The sequence below is a fragment of the Lynx canadensis genome, chromosome C2, assembly GCF_007474595.2.
Source record: "Lynx canadensis isolate LIC74 chromosome C2, mLynCan4.pri.v2, whole genome shotgun sequence".
NCBI lineage: Eukaryota > Metazoa > Chordata > Mammalia > Carnivora > Felidae > Lynx > Lynx canadensis.
Genome location: NC_044311.2, coordinates 51,565,067 through 51,586,862, shown reverse-complemented (window position 1 = coordinate 51,586,862; position 21,796 = coordinate 51,565,067). Strand labels below are relative to the sequence as shown.

At 40.6% G+C, this 21,796-nt stretch overlaps 1 protein-coding gene across 3 annotated transcripts in view; it reads left to right on the top strand.

Moving 5' to 3' along the window:
- The first annotated feature begins 4,203 nt into the window (after positions 1–4,203).
- Positions 4,204–21,796, top strand: part of VEPH1 (ventricular zone expressed PH domain containing 1) — a 244,916-nt gene continuing 227,323 nt past the window's right edge. Inside the window, exons 1-2 of one of the 3 annotated variants that reach the window (XM_030330157.1) lie at positions 4,204–4,267; positions 12,748–13,044. In XM_030330157.1, the coding sequence (XP_030186017.1) occupies positions 12,907–13,044 (138 nt within the window). In that variant the 5' untranslated portion in view covers positions 4,204–4,267; positions 12,748–12,906. Of the gene's footprint in view, positions 4,268–4,294; positions 4,479–8,394; positions 8,654–12,747; positions 13,045–21,796 lie in introns of those variants that run through there. The other 2 variants (XM_030330154.1, XM_032594682.1) reach the window with 2 other exon arrangements.

Here is a 21,796-nt window from a genome sequence, read left to right as displayed (position 1 = left end):
TTTTTTCTTGGATGAGTGTTGACAGCTTTTGTCCTTCAAGGAATTTATTAATTTCATCTAAGTCATCAGATTTATTGATATAAAATTTCCATAATATTTCCTTATTCTTCTTTTAATATAGCTGTAGAATCTGTAGTAATGTCAACTTTCTTATTTGTGATATTGGTAATTTGTGTCTTCTCTCTGTTTTTCCAATCAGTCATGTTAGAGTTTTTCAGCAAAAGGATATGCCCCCTTCTTCTTTAGCAGTATGGGGAAATTAAAAAGAAAATGTTACCAACATAGCAAGAAAATAATTATATCTCACCAAGTGTATTTCTTTGCTATCCATCTCTTTATTTCTGCATCATAATTCTTTTCAATTATATAATTATTATTTTATTGGTGCTTTTATAAAGGAAGTCTTCAATCATGAAATTTTTATTGAATCCCTCCTTTGTGCCAGATAGTAGCCTAGTAGCCTAGTGCTGGAGTCCTCAGATGAATTAAAACCTAGTCCCTGTATAGTTCCAGTGTGGCTGGAGCAGGGCAACCAAAAGCAAGAGTGGTATGAGATGAATTTGAAGGCATGGAGGGAGAAGGGGGAAGCTTTGTTGTACAGGGCTTTGCTGATCTTGAAAGGACTTTGGCTCTGACTCAGGGTGAGATGGAGAGTCATTCCATTGCAGAGAATTGGGCAGAAGGGAGTCAGTTCTGTCTTGTCTCTTCATAGGATTATCTGGATATTCTGCTAAGACCATATTGTAACAAGACAAGGGCAAAATCCAGGAAGCTATTGCAATAATCTAAGCAAGACATGAGATGATAATGTTTTGATCACTGTAGAAGTGGTAGCAAAGATTGTGAAAGGTGATGGGTTCCTAGATCATTCTGAAGGTACTGACCCCACTGCACAGGGTTGTGTGTACATGAGTGGTGGAAGCAAAGCTGGAGGGGTGTGGGGGCCACATTACAAACTCCTTTGTGTGCCAAGCCATGAGGTTTATATGTCATCCTCAGGCAATGGGATGCCACTTATTAATGTTAAGCAAAAGAGTTACATATCATACTTTATTCTAGAAAGCTGATTTGATGGCAGAGTTGAAAGGGCTGTTTTGGAGGTAGTGAGACCTGCTACGAGACTCCTGTCAATATCCAGACAGGAGAGAATGAAGAATTTAACAGAAACAATAGCTATCTAGCTATCACAGTGGAGAGAGGGAGTAGTTATGTATTAGTTTTCTATTGCTATGTGACAAACTACCATGAACTAAATGGCTTAAAATGACACATAGTTATTAGTCCACATTTTCTATGGGTTTGGAGTCCAGGTAGGCTTAGGTGGGTCCTCTGCTCAGGGTGTCCCAAGACACTTAATCAAGGTATTAGTTGGGCTGTGTTCCCATCTGAAGGCTTAACTGGGGAAAGAGTCCTCTTCTAACTTCATTCCGATTGTTTGAAGAATTCATTTCCTTGTGTTTGTAGGACTGAGGGCCCTGCTTCATGCTGGTTATTGGCTGGAGGCCACCTTAAGCTCCTAGAGGCCACCCATAGTTCCTTGTCATGTGGGCTTTCTCAACATGACCTATTTTTTTCATCAAACCAGCAAAGAGAATCTTTAGAATGAGTCTGTCAGCAAGATGGAATCATATAACATATGGTAATCGCAGGAGTGACAGTCCATCATCTGCGTCATATGCTATTTGTTAAAAGCAAGTCACAAGTCCCACCCATACTGAAGAGTAGAAAACTCCAAGTTCTAAAGACTAGAAAATGAATCATTGAGGGTAATCTTAGGATGTATCCACTATAGACCATGCAGAATGCTGAGGACATGGAATGGACAGAATCTAAGATCATTGGCTGTGAGCGGGAAAAGAAAAGAGAAATAAAGGATAATGCACAGGCTTCTAGTTTGTGTGCTTGGTGGATTGTGAGGGCCCTTCACCAAGATAAGAAACAGAAGGAGGAGTTAGTTTAGGAGAATAATGAATTATCTCAAATATGAGGGCAAAGACATTACTTTTACTACCATTTTTAAATCAAATTATTCTCTATTAAAATGAATCAAACTCAATAAACCTTAGCCACAGGTCTTGATTTCCCTGTTCAAAACAAAACAAAACAAAACAAAAACCCACTTGATTCTCACAGTCCAAGCCACATGTTATGTTACTGAACCAATAGGGAGTTTCTGAATATATCTGGGGTTTTCTGTGCCTATAATGAACTCTTGCAAAGCTGGGAGGCTGAACACAGAAATGGTGTATCTGAAGGAGTGTCACTGATTTCAGGTAGAAAATCTATTTTTAGAAAATGAAATCATCTAAAAATTCTGTGTTTATATGTAATTTGCCCACTTAAATCTGCTTTAAAATGTATGTATTTCTTGTAAAGGAAGCATCTTAATACAACTTTGTGGTTAGAGAGAATGTTCTTTATTTCAAGCTTACCAAAGGGTTTAGGGACTGTGCAGAAACAGAATGGGGGAAAAATAAAGATAAAGCCATGTTCTGTGCAACTGATTACTCAGAGGAATTAATAAAATTCCACATGGATGGATGGATTCCATGATCAGGTTTATTGAGTTCAAACAGTATGTAGCTAGAAACTACCAGACAAGTCTAGGTGGTTAAAGTGGAAGTATTTGGGGGAAGTGAACATGTTGTTGGTTAAAAGAATCAATTTAGGAAGTCACACTTTAGGTATACGGAATGACTACATTCGTTTCTAGGTCTTTCCTGCCTCACTGGCTGTCCATGAAAGCTTGTGATTGTTATTGAAGGGGCTCATTTGTCATAGTTGGTTCCTAATACATCTCCTAGTGCATCTTCCTTTGCAAGGAGCTGCACTGTGAGGACCCAGAAGAACCTTCTCACAACCTGGGGTTTGGCTAATTTAGCCAAGCAGAACTTTTTCAATGGCAAATGGCAGAAAACCCAATGTAAAATCACTTAAGCTATTAAGCACTTGGTCCACAGTGAAGGGTGGATCTTGTCAACTTCAGGGGCAGCTGGTTTAAGTGGCCTAAACAAAGTCACTAGGATTTGGTTTCTTGGTGGCCATGTGGCAAGGGTAACCAGACCTTCTATCTTCTTGTCATCAAATCTAGCAGGAAAGACTCTGTCCCCTCAATGCCAAACATTCATCTTTCTCATGACTCTCGCTGGCCTGGAAGGGGTCACACCTCATTCTCTGAGTCAATCACTATGATCAGGAGAATGTCATCTCTCTGATTGGCTAAGACCAACATGCTTTATCTGAGTGAGCTCTGCCCAAAGAATATTGCTTCCCAAGGGAAATTTGGGTACAGTTTTTACCAGATAAGTGGGTGTTGGGTGGTAAACACAGGACAAAGTCCTCTTCACCCCAGAAGTGTGCCTATTAATTGAGCCAGAAAATTGTGTACATGGCAGCACAATTGCCAATGACATAGAAATATCAATATTTCCAGATATGTAGCTTACACCTTATTCTTCCCCATACATTCATACACTTAGTTTGACTGAAAGCTAGTTAGAAGAGGTTCCGAAATATTCTGTTGCTTTATGTGTAGGCAAAACCTCAGATCAATAAGGGGAGAAAGCCCATGTCATATACATAAAAGGGGAGAGGATAGCCTCCAGATATAACAATCCACTGGGTACCACCAATTAATTTATGCATTAGAGGTTTGGAGAGCATTCTCCTTAAAAGAGAGAGAGATGTAAGACTGCTCATAAGGGATCCCCAGTGTATTAGGCCTGAGAAGAGGAGTTCTATATTTGGATGGCAAAAGGAAGTGAATTAGCAACTTGGATTGGCGCAAGAAAGAGCAGTGCTGGCCTGGAGAAATCCCCAGTGGTACTTGGGATGCTTCGTTAAGTTGTTCAGTGTTTCACTAGCAATACCAATAGCATAGTTAGACTTTGTTCCTTTAGACAAGCCATTTTGTTTCTCTTGTGGTATTTTCTTCCATCGTCTTTGGTTTAAATACTGTCTCATTCCACTACTTTCCTCTTTCCATTCCACACCAAGCCTTTCACTGATGCCTGCCTGATAAAAGGCTCTACATCTGATATTAACCTAAAACTTCCTTGATTCCTTAAAGTGAGTTATTCATTAACGGAAGCTAAGTTACTGGTTGTTAGGCAAATCTTCTAATACTCTCTCTCAAACTACCGATCTGCTCAGAGAAGCTCCTATAAACCTACTGTAGAAAGAGGTGAAGCTTTGTGCCAATTGTTAGCTTTAAGCAGAAGGCTGGGAGAGAGAGAGGAGAAGTTACTCATTTGCCCGATTCCACACGGTGAGTCCAGGGGAGGGAATCAAGTGTACAGCCAGCCTGACAAGCAGTGCAGGGAAGCACGGCGCCTGCCAGCAGGACAGGACAGGACAGGAAGGGGCAGGGGCTACCGGGCTGCCTCTGAGCATGGTCATGGGTTCCAGCCGAATTACTCTAAAGATCAAGCATTCTGCCTTCTATTTCCTATGATGGCCAGAGTTTCCTGTGCTAAGAGGTATGGCTATCTTTTCCCCTGTCCTTTTGTTCAGCAAAAACAAAAGCTAATTAAAGTAAATGTCAGCAGCTGCAGTCATGAAGGAGTGGGCTGCGGGAGTGGGGCAGAGAAACTTCCAGGGGCTGGCTGATTATGCAGATAAAGCACATTTGGGAGTTGTGTGTCTAGCCCTGTATGCATGCTTTTCGGTTATTAGGATAAAAAAGCCACCTCTCTGTGGGTTATTAAAACATGTCTCTAGGCCTCAGGAGCAGAAATTTGTGCTTCTAGATTCATAGTATGTGCATTTTTGTTTTATTCCTTAACTGTCTGGGCTCACTTCTATTTCACACTTTTGTTTACCTCAAGAAACATCTTACAACCAGCAAAGAAGCTGGCCCTGCCTATGGTTTTCAAAGAAAATTCAAGCATCTTTCCAGTCAGTGGGTTGAGCAGTCACCATTACTGTTTATTGTTGCTGTCATTTTTTCCTTTGATATTTATTTTAGTTATCTTATAAATCAGAATTGAATCTAACTACTTTTTTGTTCTTCTAAATACATATTTAAATTGCTATAGTAACCAACCATTGGATTCCATGACATTTTAAATTGAAGCATGTATGTTTTCAATTTAAAGAATAGAAAAAATACTTAAGACATTATTTGAATTGGTCAATGCAGGTGTTTAGTATATGGAATTTAAATGTAAATAAAGACACATTTAACAGTGAATTTTCTTTGTAATTTGAGAGTTTGGGTATGTTTTCTGGGGAAAAAAACCCTACAAAATTGGAATTAAAAATTTTAGCAAGATTTATATTAACTACTCATATTTATATTTATATAATATTTATTCAATTTATACAAAGATTTATATCAATTAGGAAAATATGACCTGCAAAGTCAAAATTTACGAAAATGGATACACTATGAAGTCATTATTACAGATCGCAAATTCTTGATTTAGAAAGTTTGTTAGACTTGAAGATGTTTCCCTCATTTCCAATGAAAGAAAGTATTTCCTATTTGTGCGATATGTTGTTGTGCGATATAAGTTGCGATATGTATTCAAAATAAAATGTTTTTTGAACTGTTGCCTAAATAAGTCACCAAGCCTATTTTTGTATGTGCTTATGATAATTAGCCCGCTACAAACTTAGTATGAATTCTAGAAAAAGACCAAGGACTGAGTCCTTTAGCATCGTTTGGAACAACCCAGCCTCAGAGGCTTTCAGTAGAAGTGAATGTAGCAAGATGTCATGGCAGAGGAAACCGAGAGACGCACAGGGAACAATAGACATCTTGTGGGAAGGGCTGAAATGTATGCGGCCAATTCCCATGGGAACGCCTGTAGTTCTTTCACACTGTGTGAAAAAGATGCTCCTTGAAAAGAATCTTTAATCCTTTCTTTCAAAGGAAAATCTATCCGAGAACTTTATTTAAATTTTCTAGAACCCAAATGGTCTAACCTCGTCAGTGGGCATTTATAATACAGGTGAATAAAATGAGAAAATTTTGATGTGCAGTAGTGTTATCCAAAGCATAACGTAAATAAATGTTGTTATTCTAGAATTTTCTAATGTGAAGAAACCAGGGAATACTCTAACCCGAAGTTGGAAGCTAGAGGCTAATTTTCACAGAATAAATTGGCTTCCTGAGTTAATTATGTTTATTGAAACCTCCCAAAGAGCTTCAATTTTTTTCCACAGGTGGTATCCGATAGTGGGTCAATTAAGTCCACTGGTTCATATGTATTTTTATTTAATAGATCTACCAGTGCATAGTAGAATAAACCAGCAATGTTTTATTAGTGCCCATTGAGTGCAGGTCACCTTGAAGAGTCCTAAAGAACTTTTCCCTCTGGTGCCCTAGAGGGAATTATACACTGCATCCTTGCCAATAAATGTGGGAGTGAGCACTACACTTACGTGGGAAACTCGGGTATTTGGATTACCTAGCCACAAAAAGTCTGAGATACATTGTATTTTAGTCCATTTCCACTCTGTAAAAAGTTCAGTTACTGTTTAGCCATGGTTGAGGGGGTAAGGCTGTCTCTCCAGGGAACAAATTTGCCAAAAAACTAATATGGACACATTCAAGATAGTGTATTAACTACCCAGATTTAGGTTGGGGGGAGAGTACAATTAGGCTATAAATATGACCCAAATGGAAAAAGGACTTTAAAAAACTTTTTTTTTTTCAACGTTTATTTATTTTTGGGACAGAGAGAGACAGAGCATGAATGGGGGAGGGGCAGAGAGAGGGAGACACAGAATCAGAAACAGGCTCCAGGCTCTGAGCCATCAGCCCAGAGCCTGACGCGGGGCTCGAACTCACGGACCGCGAGATCGCGACCTGGCTGAAGTCGGACGCTTAACCGACTGCGCCACCCAGGCGCCCCGGAAAAAGGACTTTATAAAAAAATCTTTAACATGTGAACTCAGTGTTGGATAGCAGTTCAGCAGTATATTAGCTCTTAGAAGGGATGGCATAGGGACATAGTACAGGAAAATGACCTATAAGAATAACGACATTATTAGGGATATGATTGCTGTTACTTCTTGTGTGGTTGCTATATGCTAGGTTCTGTGGTGAATGCTTTACATAATCTCATAAAACCTCCCAACAACCCATATCACAATCCTCAGGTGCAAATAAGGAACCTGAGGCTCTAGGAATTAATTGATCGGCCCCAGTAATGATACAGCTGAATCCAGTTGTGTTTGCGTTCCCACACTCTTAACCACTCTGCTTTTCTTACTGGGTTTCTATAAAATGTCCAAATCTGGACACTACATTCCTTTAAAAATGGAAGAAAATTGGATAAAACCTAGCGATAAGAGCCATTAATAAGGAATAGAGAATGAAGAAGAGGGAAGCCTAAAGAGATACAGTCTGTTCCTTTAAAAGAGAAGACTGCATCACTATCTATGAGCCAGAAAATTACCAGTGAAAGGCTACACCTGCTCGTGGGTGCCTGGCTTCTCCATTTTTATAAAGAAAACTCTTAAAGAGAATTCTCCATATGTGGATGGCATAAAAGTGTGATTGACCACCAAATGTCTAGAATGATTTACAAGGTCATTCCCCTGGGGCATATGACCTGGTTCAATGGTAGTGTGTGACCCCTCTGACCACATGCCTTTGTGGGGTAGCGCTCGCGGGAGTCACATCTTTGTGACCACACGGATGAATTTGTCTGCCGCACAGCTTCCTGTACGTTTTGCCAGCAAAGAGGTGATTTGATGGGCAGAAGACCCTCAATAAGGACAGATAAGTTGGGAGTAGAGAATAATACAATTTAAAAACATGTTTTTTAATGCACCATTAAGCACTGAAACCATTAAGTGTTGAGAGTTTCAGTACCTTTTCCTCCTCTGGAGTGTCAGCAAGATAAACATATTCTCTGAGTGTCGCTGCAATATTTAAAGTACAAATCTGACTTAAAGGGCAAATCCAAGTGGATTTTTATGAACCTCCCAGCAAATAGAGTGGAAAAGAAGGTATGCATTTTTGTTTAGTAGTTTGTTCCTTTTAGCAGCAACTTTCTCCATCCTTAAGTTTTCAACAATATTAATCTAGAGGCAGAACAAGAGGATCAGTGCTTTAGGAGCTGGGACTCTTAGTGGACAAATGCTCTGTGTCTCAAATTCTGGGTGTGAAATCTTGAGAGGGAGGGAGGTGTTCATTAAGCCGCAGTCCTCTCTTCCCCAGGCTTTGTGAAATGGCTCCCAATAGTCATTCCATTCACCTGTTTGAGTTTCTGCTGAAACTGTTTCCTGCGTGGCTTTCTCTCCCCAACACCTCCCACCCCTCCCCATTCTTCCCAGGGAAAGTATAGATTTTCACGAACACAGGGAGTTTTGTTTTCTCTGTTAAAAACAACTCTACTTTACTGGAGCAGGCTTTCTGTTTCACCCCAGGAAACAGAGCATTTCACTCAGAGGCGACTCTGCACTGGGTGAGGTGCAGCCTGTCACCTGACCAGCTCTGGAGCTGCCAGTGGCATCAGGCTGCATTCCTTGAATTCTTCACCCAGCACTACCGCCACCGCAATGAACAACTTCAGGTTCACTGAGCTGAGGGGATTCCATCTGCTGTGCCCTCGGAGTCCGCTGCCCGAGTCTCGCGCCCAGGCTCAAAACCTATAGCTGAGTAACAGCAAGCTGCCTGTCTTTGAGGAGTAGCACGCAGGTAAAGCCAGTTTTGTGGGGACAGCTGGGACTCCCTGAAATGTGTCACCCTTGGTGCATAATCATTTTTTTGTGTGGTGTCTGCTTCTCCTTACAGAAACTTGACTTGCCAACCAATATCTGCTTTAAAATATATATTACAAATAATGAGAAAGTGGGCTCCAATTTAGGGTCCCTTAAAGATTAAGGACAGAAATTAGGAGAGCAAAAGCGGGGTTTAAGAAGGAATTTTATAAGTCAGTTTTTGTAATTCAAAAAGTACGAGATTTGGAGGCTGACCTACTTGGTGTGAATCTTGGCTCTGTGTGTAACCTTTGGCACGGTATCTCACCAGTCCTGTTTCCTCTTTGGTAATAATATCTACCTGCAGGGTTGATGGGAGAACTGAGAAGAAAGTATCTGGCAAAGAACTTGGTGCATGGAAAGCATCTGAGGTGCACACATATGTGCATTTGTGTACGTATGTGTGTGCTTGTGTGTGTTTGGTGGACACGTGTATACAGGCATACAGGTCACAGGACTGTGGCATTCATGAGGGCAGGGAATTTCTCAGAGGATGAGGTTGGATTTGATCTGTCGCTGACCTTCTCTGCCGTAGCAGAGAGATCAACAGGAGAAAGACGCCAGACACCTGAGCAAAACATTGACCAGAGCTGCTGAAAAATAAATGACATGCCTTGCTGATCCTTAGGCAGGAAGGGGGCAGTATAGTATACCATGTGGGGTGCTCTTTAAATGAAGACTGATGGAAGGGAGGCAGTTTAATAGTTATCACACATGGTCATGTACGCAACTGACAGGGCTTTGTTCTGGGAGATCAACTGCCTTCGGTTCTGACTCTGCAACTTATTACTCCCTGGGTGTTCCTGGGCTGGTTGCTTTCCTCTCTGAACATCAGTTTCTCATCACATGGAATCGTCGTGAGAATTAAGTGACTCAATCCTTACGAAACACTCATAGTAGTGCCTGCCACATGGTAAACACCTGCTAAACATTAGCTGTTGGTGTCATTATTTGACAAGGGGCTCTTTCATGTGTTTTAGCTTTGATCTTCAAAACAACCTGGTGAGATAGACTAGGCATGTATTAGCCCCATTGTGCAGATGAAGAAATTGAGGCTCAGAGAAGGGAAGAGCATGAACCAAAGGTCCAACAACCAGAGTGACCAGGCTAGGACTTGAATCTCAGTCTGCAGACAAGCGGCTGACTTAGTATGTACACGGCACATGTACATTGAATGAAATCTATCCTAAAAATGTCTAGCCCAAACACCATTTCCTTCACAAAGTCATTCCTCATCATCTTTCCCTAGGAGAGATCTCTCTCTCCCTTGTACTTCCCCAAACTTCCTTTATAGTATACAAGAGACTTTTCTCTGGGTCAACCTTGTATTGTAAAATGTTTGGTGTAAGTTTCACCTCTCCCTACCCCACCTTTTAATGTGTAAAATTTCTCACGGATGGCAGTGTTTTGAAGAATAATGTTTTGCACGTGATGGACACTCAATAGTGATAGCATGAATGTAGGACTTCATACCAGGTGTCATTGTAAGTGTGGAGAGTAACGAACGAACCCAGGGATGCCTGGGTGGCTCATTTGGTTGAGCTCAACAGGACTCTTATTTTCGGCTCAGGTCACAGTCTCACGGTTTGTGGATTTGAGCCCTGTGTCAGGCTCTGCACTGACAGTGCAGAGCCTGCTTGGGATTCTCTTTATCTCCTTCTCTCTCTGCCCCCCCCCCCACTTGCTCTCTCTCTCTCAAAATAAATAAAGGAAAAAGGAGCCCAGGAAAAACCGGGGGTGCTCCCCTCCACCAGCATGTATTTCTGTCCTCCTCAGAGCTCCTGCTGTGATACATTTGTGACAGCTGAATGTGCTTCAGGAACAGCCAGATATTGACCAAGAAGCTGACTGGTCAAGGTGAAATCATATCCAGTGTCCGTCTAATATCTTATATTTCTGAATATTATTTCACTGAGACCCTGTCACTGTAAATGTCTGAGGCTACGGGGAGAATGCATTAAGGGGAAAATTCTGTCCTAAGGGGAACATGCCGTCCTAATTTTCCCTGTAGATATTGTAACTTGCCCTTCCACATTTGCCGGGGCACATACTTGTAGGGCTCTCTGCTCTCTCTCCACCCCATGGAATTCTCCCCCTCATCCCCAACTCTCCTGCTTTTCTCTTCCTCTAAGCTTCTGTTCCTTGTGACTCGCCTGCTCTCTGGTAGGCCTAAAGCCCAGGGCATAGAAGGGCAAGGATGCAGGGTCAGTGTAGGAGGAAAGAGAAATTCATTTTCATGCTTTATGACTCTACCGATATCTTCATCCTCAAATGTTAATAATGCTCTGAGGGTCTTTACTTATAACAGTAGCCTCACATGGAGCCTTACGTGGAACCAGCATACGATAGTGGTTATGAACTTGAGGGTCGCACTGGAATCTCTGGATCCAAATCCTAGCTGTACAGTGTACTGGCTGTGTGGCTTGGGCAAGTTATCTAATGCCTTGGTTCCTCACCATTAAAATGGGAATGAAATATCCTCATATAGTTATTATGAAGGTTAAATGAGTTAATGTTTACAAAGCATCTAGAACAGCACATGGCATACAGACAAGCATGTATAAGTATTGGGTATGATTTTTCTGAAGCTGGTGAGCAACACAAAAGTCGCACGTAGGCAATACTACCCTCCACTTCCCTTCAATGGCCTACAAACTGCACTGAGTGCCTGATGAAGGATTTGGCTTGCATTTAGAGACCATATTGCATGGAGAGTGTGTATCTTTAGCCTTTAAAATTGCATTCAGGGGGCGCCTGGGTGGCTCAGTCGGTTAAGCGGCCGACTTCGGCTCAGGTCATGATCTCGCGGTCTGTGAGTTCAAGCCCCGCGTCGGGCTCTGTGCTGACAGCTCAGAGCCTGGAGCCTGTTTCAGATTCTGTGTCTCCCTCTTGCTGGCCCTCCCCTGTTCATGCTCTGTCTCTCTCTGTCTCAAAAATAAATAAAAACGTTAAAAAAAATTAAAAAAATAAAAAATAAAAAAATAAAATTGCATTTAGCACACAGAGGTGCCCACACAGTGGGAGCTCAGAGGGGAGGTTTAAGATCACCCGAGGAAGCAGCAGACTCCCCTGTCCCTTTCAAAATCGTTCTGGGGAACACATTCAGAATGAAATGTTGGGCAGACTTGCCTATTGCTTATATTCTTATATGAAATAAGTCACCCTCAGCTGTTACTCTTTGCATGTGGGTCTTCATTTTTAAGTTACACGAGATGATTCCACTTCATTGTAAACCATAGGGGAAGCCCGCTGGCCTGAAGTCAGGGGAACAGCGCTCCTGCAGTTACTATGGAGCCTTCGGGAAGTCATTAAATAAATGATTGCTAAGGTCTCTACCATTGCAAATGGTCCGTGATTTTATTAGGCCCAGAAGGGAGCTGATGAGAAAAATCAGATATTTAATTTGTGCCATTGCGCTTCTCTCTGTGGACTGTTAATTGAGTAAGAAGTATAGTGGGACTTTATTATTTCAACTGTGGGAGGAGAGGGAAGATTGCCTGATCCCAAAGCCCTTCCTCTTTACCCTGCCTCGCAATGCTGGGGGGAGTTTCTCTTGTCAGTGTAGGAAAGAAACCTGGCCAAGAAGGCAAGCACTGGTTTCCATGTCCAGGAAAAAAGAGAAAACCAGGCAGTGGGTGTTTTCTGTGTTCCCTCTTTCCTTTCATTGCCCTTTTCTGTTTGCTTTCCACGGGAATCTGGGGGAAATATGGCAAGGGTTGGGTGTCCACTTGTTTCCTTGTGGCATAGAATGACGGAGAAGGATACAGAAAGGAGAAAAATAAGTGTGAGGTTTAAGCAGCTTTTTAACATTCCTGTTAAATTCCAGAGAAACCTACACATTTTTGACAGGATCTTTCAGGGGGAAAAGAAAATAAATAAGGGAAGAGCTCATTTGAAGATCACCAAGCCAGGATCTGTGACTCTCTGCACATTTCCAAACTGTCTTCCCCCTCTCTGCTCGGTGGAGAGGTTACATTTTGAGCCCATGCCATTCTACTAACAGCAACATTGTTTCATTTGTTTCTTTTCCAGAGAGTGTCAAAGAAGACCTCAAATTCTGGAGAAAAATGACCTTTCAAGGACTACGAAGTATATACTTCCTGCTGCATGTTTCTATCTTACTAACCTGTGATAACTGAAACACGTGGTCCTGGGGCTGCCGAAGGTCAATTGCTTATCAAATTTCCCATCATGCATCAGCTGTTCAGACTGGTTTTAGGACAAAAAGATCTTTCCCGCGCCGGGGACCTCTTCTCTTTAGATGACTCTGAGATTGAAGACAGCCTGACAGAAGCTCTGGAACAAATTAAAATAATTAGCTCATCTTCCGTAAGTAAACTTTAAACTAGACTCCCAAAAATGACTTATTCTAGGGCCAAAGGATTGTACGTATCCTGTGGCAAAGGAACTTTGCAGGGGAAAGAGGAAAGACCACTTAATACTGGTTCCCTTAATACTGGTTCTGCTCTGTGGTTTAATTTGGCGTCTAAGAAATAACACCATAGCAGTCTTGACCTAGCGGGAGGCTAGGCTGCCTTTTGCCCATTCATGGAGATCAGAACTCTGGAAATTGCAGACCAGAGTGGAATTATCACAAAAGCTTATCTAAGGGCTGTTTCTCTATTCTTGAAATGACATGCAGAAGAGAGGGAGCAAATCCTGGGAAAAGCAGATCTGCCAAGCTGCCAACAGCATCAGTAAACAAAGCAGGGTGTGTGGAGGAGGCTGAATAATGAAAGAAGGCAGGATGACGCCTCCTGCCACATAGGTAACGTAAGACAAGGACAAGGATCACTCTGTTGCCAGAAGTGACAGTTGCCCGGGGCTTGATAACACTGATTCTGTGTATTTCTATAGAATCTCCATTAAAAAAAAAAAAAAAAAAAATCTTACTTTTTTACTCCTTTTCCTAACCCCCACCCCCATTTAATTCAACTCACTCATCATTAGCCCCCAGTGTGATCAGACAAATTTATAATCTCCCTCAAGTCTCCCATTCCTTTGCTACTCTTCAATGTCAAGATTATATATTCTGAAAGTGCTTCCCTAAGAGGGTAGATGTGGAGTGCCCAGTGTGGTTTGATGTTGCCCTTCTTGGTTGCGCATGGGCCCTCCATGAGATCAGTCCCATTTCAAAGACCAAGTCTACCAAGCTTCTCTTGTGTCAACAGCATTTGCTAATACTTGGTGCAGACAGCCCCCAGGCAGACAGGAAAGAGACAGGACTTGAGCCATAAAATACTGAATTACCAAATGTGTACACATTTCAGAGATCACAGCTTCCTTCCACATTTTAATGTTTAAAAGGTGTACCAGCAACCAGTGCGGCTTCCTCCTCAAGACTGTCAGCGTGCTCACTTATTGGCCGCCAGGAACATACTAAATCCCCCCAGTGGCCAATGAAGTCATTGCCCACACACTCTTTTCTCAGCTAATGTCTTTGACAGCAATTATGTGTCCACATTTTTTTTCAGAACATTAATCAACTTAGTCTGACTCAAAACACAAGTATTCCTGGTACATTTCCACTTTCTGGGCCATATTTGTGTGCTATTTCTAGCAGTCCCTTCCTTCACACTCCTGCAGAAATGAATTGGCTGAATATGCCACCGATTTTCATCTAATCTAATACAAATATATATATACATATTCCCCTGAAGCCTGTTTCCACTAGAGGTCACTAGTGTCAGTGATTTCTTTTGTTTCCTTCATCAGTTGCTTATTTTTAACAGATGTCAAATTCAGAATTTTAGAACTGGTGAGTTCTGTTATGTGTCGCCACCTTTACCCATTAAGGCAGGCAGGTCCCTTGCCATCAGGGTATCATCTGTCCCCTCAGATCAGCGTCCTACCAGGCAGATCTGGAGGGCCAGTCATTCTCCTGTGTTCTTCACCTACTAACTGGTGTCATATCTCACTTCTTCCACTGCTCTATCTGTAACTGTGGCATGAGCAGATGGATGGCAGAATAAAAAGAATTAGTTTTTAGAAGGATTGTGCAGATCGATCAATTTTTATGTCTGCTATTCAGTCCTAGTTATAAGCAAGTCTCAGTGTGGAATTCCTTCTCCCTTTCCATTCTTTTAAAAGCCAGTTCAAGGTTTATTATTCCTGAAATGACTTCTGTGGTTCTAGTTCTTAGTGATTACTTCTCTCTAAAAATATATAGTTGCCCTTTTGCAGAGTATATAATTAATATACTCTGTTCTTATAGAAAATCATCTATTCATATAACCTCCTGTAGTGAAACTTCTACATCCAAGATCTATGTTTCCAGCCTTGGCATCTCCCCCTAAGCCTCAAGCCCAAACTAGTTGATATCCATTATCTCAAATTCAATCTATCTAAATTAGAAGTTATCATCTTTCTTCCAGCTGTACCATCACTTTCTTAGATCTCCAGGTTTGCAACCTGGAGTCACTCTTGACCTTTTACTCTCACTCTCTCCTTTCCCTATTAGTTCTGTGGACACTCCTTGAGAAACGTCTCTTCCCTTTCTCCTTCTTCTCCTGTTCCTGAATTACCTTCTCCTTCTCCTTTTGCTATCACTCTGGCTCAGGACTTCAAAACAATTGATCTTCTTGCCTTTGGTCTTACTGTTCTCTGGTTCAATGTACTAGAAGTTACCTAATTAAACTTCCTAAAGAAGATTTTATTGCATGTCTCCCATTGTTTGAAACCTTCCCATGATGCACCAATGCCCATGACATTCAATGGCCATTGCCAGTGATTAGTCCACTGAACCACTATGTCTACTCAGTGGCTCACTTCCCTGTTAGCTGCATCCCATCTTTCCCTTGTTATGACTTTCCTAATGACCCTGAATCTCAGTAATCAATTCTACTTCTCAACTCCTTTGTTTGTTTGTCTGTTTGTTTCTTGTGTCCCTAATTTTTTTAATTTTATTTTTTATTTTTTAAAATTTACATCCAAATTAGTTAGCATATAGTGAAACAATGATTTCAGGAGTAGATTCCTTAATGCCTCTTACCCATTTAGCCCATTCCCCCTCCCACAACCGCTCCAGCAACCCTAAGTTTGTTCTCCATATTTATGAGTCTCTTCTGTTCCACTCATATGGGGACTTTAAGAGACAAAACAGATGAACATAAGGGAAAGAGAGCAAAAATAATATATCAACTCCTTTTTAAAAACAAAGAACTTCCTTTTAAATCATCTTTGCCAACTTCCTTCTAGCATAGAAATCCCTTCTCTAGGATACCTGACAAATAGGTGACTTCTCCTTCTACATTTGCAGTGATGAGAACATAGTAAGTTTCTGATATTTCCCTTTGACAAATTTCCCTTTTACATTGCATGAAGCCTTGATGGAGCCTTTAGTCAAAGTTTTCTACCTTGCCCTTGCCAGGAGAGCAGAGAGGAAAGGAGTGGAGACACTGACTCGAGCTTTCTCCATAGTTCTAGGAAAGAAGTCAGCAGAGGGTGATTTGTCATGACAATGGTGCTCCAAAGAGATAGTCCTTTGCTATAGTTTTCCACACTTTATCCATTGCTTATGGTCATAACCATAAAACCTACTAAGAGATAACTATTCCACTGTCAGAATTTAAAATTTTTAGTGTGTTCTTCCTTTTGGCTAGATGAAATCTTGACAACTCAGGAAATAACAGATATTGGTGAGGATGCGGAGAAAGGGGAACACTTCTGCACTGTTGGTGGGAATGCAAACTGGTGCAGCCACTCTGGAGAACAGTATGGAGGTTCCTCAGAAAATTAAAAAGAGAACTACCCTACAACCCAGAAATTACACTACTAGGTATTTATCCAAAGGATACAAAAATGCTGATTCAAAGGGGGCACATGCACCCTAATGTTTATCGCAGCCCTTTGTATTTTCTATACATTGTTATTTGGTCTGTTCATTGCCCCAACAATCAAAAGAGTGTAACTCTGTTCCTGCGAGAACCTTAAATATAGAAAGATAGGTATAGGTATCAGGGCTCACCTGTAGCTTCTCTTTTCTCAGCTAAACATCCTTAATGTCCTAGTGTCCTTAGGTATTTCCATGACAAAGAAGGAGCCTATGGCAGAGAAAGGTCATACAACCTCACATTTCCAGGTTTAGGTCTGGAAACTCAAATTTGTCAGTACATGATAAATAATATCCAAATGCAAGACTCAGAGGTATAAATTAGAGTGTTGACTTATTGATTTACAATGCAAATTATAACCCATGTTAGTCGGAATTATTGTGTGCTCTATGCTGTCCTTACCAAGTGCATTTACCCAGTCTTTCTCTAGACAATGAATATCACTATTGATTAGATTTCTTCCTCCTCTGTTAGAATCACATTCCAGCCCTACCGCCCTATATTTAACTCACCTGTAGTCACTCATGTACAGATAGTATGATGGTTAGTCCAGTAGCTGGTCAATCCCACTCATATAAGTGGATTTTCCCCCCACTTAATTCTCAAAGGGCAATCTTGTTTCCAAATTCTTGAGGTGTCTCATTGTAGCTCCCAAGTACTGCCTACATCCTCAACATTCTGGCTTCTTTCCCTTGGCACCTTCCTAATTTACTTTTGTAATTTATCATTGCCCTGCACTTAAACCAACTGCTTAGAACAATTGCTGATACTAGTCAGATACTCTGTGTCTAAAATTTCTTTTCTACGGTAACATCTCACAGTTGGCCACATTAATGTTATGATATACCAAAACCCTGAGGCTGAATCAAGACTTATAATTAGGTAACTTGAAAAACATTGGAGGTGTATTGTGTCACATTTTTAAACCATTGCAACAATATTGTTGTCGTTAGGCCCTCATTCCAGGATATTCATACCTTCAAAAAATTATGATTCTGTCCGATATATTAGTTATTCCTATCTTTTTGGAATCTGAAAATTTGGCAAGCAAGTCTTCAATCCTTTTCCTAACATCACTCACAAAATAATTGAACCTTACTAGATTCCATTCTCCAGTCCGTGCTCTCTTTTCCACTGGTTAGTCCAAAACACTGCTGGGCAATATTTTGTCCTTATGCTTTGCTTTGAAAGTGCATCTTCTCAAAATTCTCTCCAGGTCCCCAAATGTATCTTTAAGTTTCGTCTTTTCATTTTGAGTCCTTTCTGGACTGCTTTCACCTAATAATCATTTCTTCTACTACCTTGGCTCTCCTCCCAGACTACTCATTGCTATCCATTCATCTTTTCCCACTCCCACCACCCTCATTTACCACGTTCCTTTTGCCTAATCCACCAACCCACCTTCTATCTCTCTTTAACTTTTTTTTTTACACCAATAAAAAATGTTAGGCATGCACGAATTGCCCAATTTTAAGAATTAGATAAAATTGAAATCATCTGCATGTTTCTATTTCAAACCTTCCTTTTCTCCCAAAGTAACCAATATCCTAATTATGGTATTTATCCATGAATGTTTTTATTTCTTTGCTATACACGCATAACTCAAAAATTATTTATAGCATGATACTCTACGTTTCTAAACTTTATATAAATAGTATCATAAGGCTCAGTATAATGTTTCTGAGGTTTATCTATGTTGGTACAGGTAGTCCCAGTTCATTTGGTTTTGGAGTGATAGAGTATTCCACTACATGATTATACCACAATTTGGTTATCCATTCTTCTTTTGATGGACATTTACTATTTAAACAGAGTTATAGTAAACATTCTTGTAATCAGTGTTTTTGCCAAATGTGCTAGTATTTCTAGTGAAGACAACTAGGAATGAAACAATTGGTTTTGGGGTTTTATAGACTTTCAGTTTTCTGATATACCACCAAATTGCTTTCCACCATGGTTGTGCCAACCTGCACTCCCATCAGCCATGCTTGAGATTCCCAGTGGCTTTATATTCTCACCAAAGCTTGCGTTTATCAGATTGTTAATAGTTTTTGTCAATTTAAATGAACCATATCTGACTGTTATTTACATTTGTACTCCCCTAATTATTGGGAAGGTCAACAGATCATTTTTTGGTGTTTATTCGCTATATGTCATTTGGGTTTCAGTAAAGTATTTAGGATTTAGGGGGTTTTTGTTGTTGTTGTTTCTTTCCATTTTTCTATTGAGGTTTTAAAGAAGTCTTTTCTTATTAATCTTAAGGACTTTTTGTATATTCTTGTACAAACCCTGTCACTTAAGCATGTTGCACATCTATTTCTAATGTAGCTTGCCTTATACCTTTTACTGTAATAGTCCTGACAGCTGGTAGGACAAATATCCCCAGACTTCTTTAAAATTGCTTTGTTTGTTTTTGTTCTTTAATAACTTTAAAGAATGATTCCGTCACTATCTTGATAGGCATTTTATTATGACTATAGGTTTATTTGAAGAAAATTAACATCTTTATGTTACTGTCTTCTTATCTGTAGGTATTATTTATCCATATTCTTAGATCTTCTTAAGTATCTTGCCGTAACGTTTTATGATTTTTTTCTTAAAGATCTTAAGGGTTTTGTAAGTCTTTTTAAAAATTTATAAGTATTTTAGGTTTTTTGCTGAGATTATAAAAATTACATCCTTTATTTTTTTTTTAAGTTTTTTCTTAATGTTTTATTTTTATTTTTGAGACAGAGGGAGACAGAGTGTGAGTGGGGGAGGGGCAGAGAGAGAGGGAAACACAGAATCTGAACTAGGCTCCAGGCTCTGAGCTGTCAGCACAGACAGAGCCTGATGCGGGGCTCGAACCCATGAACCGTGAGATCATGACCTGAGCCAAAGTCGGATGCCTAACTGACTGAGCCACCCAGGCGCCCCTAAAAATTACATCCTTTAAAAAATATTTTCCAACTATTTTCTTTCAGGTGATTATAAAACAAATGACACTTATTTTTGATCATATATCAGACTCAACTCTCTTCATTAATCTTAATATCTTGTCTATAATTTTTTCCATTTATTCAACAAATACTTCTTAAGCACTTACTATATGCCAGACACAGTACCAGATGCTGGGGATACAAGAGTAGGCAAAATAGAAAAAGAAATCTCTGCCAGCATCCATTTTAATTGGGGGAGACAGAAAAATACACAAAATAAATAAGGAAAGTATGCATTGCATTAAAAGAGGATCCGTAAGTGCTATGTAAAAAAAAAACAAAAAACCAAAAACAGAGCAGAGGTTGAGGACAGGGGATTAAAGGTATGGAATTTTAAACAGGAAGACAAAGTGGCCATATTGAGAAGCTGGTGTGAAGCAAAACTTGAAGGAGATGAAGAAGCAATACTTGTAGAAACCTGGAAGAACTCACTTCAAGCAGAAGAAGCATCAGATACAAAGTTCTTGAGGTTGAGGGCAGCCTGAAGTTCCTGAGGAATATTAAGGAAGCCAGTGTGGTTGTAGCAGAGAAAGCAAGGCAGGAAGGTTATAGAACATCAGGTCAGAAGGGAAGTGGAGGCCAGATCATGCAGGGCCTTGGGCAGCTATTGGAGAGTTCTGACCAGAGAAGTAACATGATCTTATTTTCCTTTTCCTGCTTTGAGAAGAGTCTGTGGAAAAGCAAAGGTGGAATCAGGAAGGCCATTTAAAAGACTATTGCAAAATCCAGATAAGAAGTTCAGTAGTTAGGGCACCTGGGTGGTTCAACCAGTTAAGCGTCCAACTTCGGCTCAGGTCATAATCTCACAGTTTGTGAATTCGAGCCCCGTGTCAGGCTCTGTGCTGACAACCCAGAGCCTGGACCCTGCTTTGAATTCTGTGTCTCTTTCTCTGACCCTCTCCTGCTTGCACTCTCTCTCAAAAATAAACATTAAAAAAATTTTTTTAATTAAAAAATAAGCAGAGACTTTGGCCATGAGGGTGTAATGGAATGGTGAGAGCTATTCAGTCTCTGGGTATATTTTAAAGGTAGAACCAATAGGATTTGTTGATATAGGGTGGTGTGGAGGGAGAGAGAGAGCGGGACTAAAAATTTTTGGCCTGAAAAGCTACAATGATGAAGTTGAGAGGTAGGAAGGAATCAGGAGTTCTGCTATAAGCATGGGGGCTGAGCTGTCAGCTGTCTCAATGGAGATGTCACGGAGATAGTTGCATATGTGAGTCTGGAGTTGAGGAGACAAGTCTGGGCTGGACAGGATAATTTTGGAACTCATTAGCTTTGGGACTGAATGAAATCATTGAGAGAGTGAGTGTTCACAGCAAATAAGCCCAAAGACTGAGCCCAGCCTCGAGGAGATGATGGAGGACCAGTGAAGCCGACTGTGAGAAAGGGCCACTGAAGGAGGAAGAAAGAGAATGATGTCCTGAAAGCCAAGTGGAGAAATGATCAAGGATAGAGCGAGGTCAACGCTGCCAGTAGGTCAGGTGAGATGAGGACTGAGAATGACTGTTATTCAGGTCCATGAAGATCACAATGACAAAAGCAGCATCATTGGATAGGTAGGGGTGAGAGCTGAGCCAAAGTTAGTTTAAGACAGAATGGGAAGAGATTTGAAGAAAAGCAGTGACGTCTCTGGGCATTTTCCTTTGAAGAAGAGTAGAGAAATGAGGTGGTAATTAGAAAGAATTAGGGAATCAAGAAAGAATTTTTTTAAGATGAGAGAAGCACATTCTTTAGAATTTGTTTATGCATACAATCAATATCTTAATAGTTTTGTTTCTTCTTTTTTCAATCCATATCCTTTCTATTTGATTTCTCTGTCTCCTTGTCCTGTCTAGTTCTCAAGAGCAATGTTGAATAGAATGGAGTTAGCAGATACCCTTTTTTCATTCTTTAAAGGTAGTTTTCTGACTTAACAACATAATTTTAATGTTTGTTCCAGGCTTTTGATTAGCACCCCTGATCAGATTAAGGAGGTTCCCTTTTATTCTTGTTTTTTTTTTTTTTTAATGTTTATTTAGTTTTGAGAGAGAGAGAGAGAGAGAGAGAGCGAGCTTGAGCAGGGGTGGGGCAGAGAGAGGGAGACACAGAATCCAAAGCCGGCTCCAGGCTCTGAGCTGTTAGCACAGAGCATGACGCAAAGCTCAAACTCAGGAACTGCAAGATCATGACCTGAACCAAAGTCGAATGCTTAACTGACCGAGCCACCCAGGCACCCCTGTTCTTGTTTTTTCTAAAAATTGTTAAATTTTATCAACTTCTTTTTCTGCT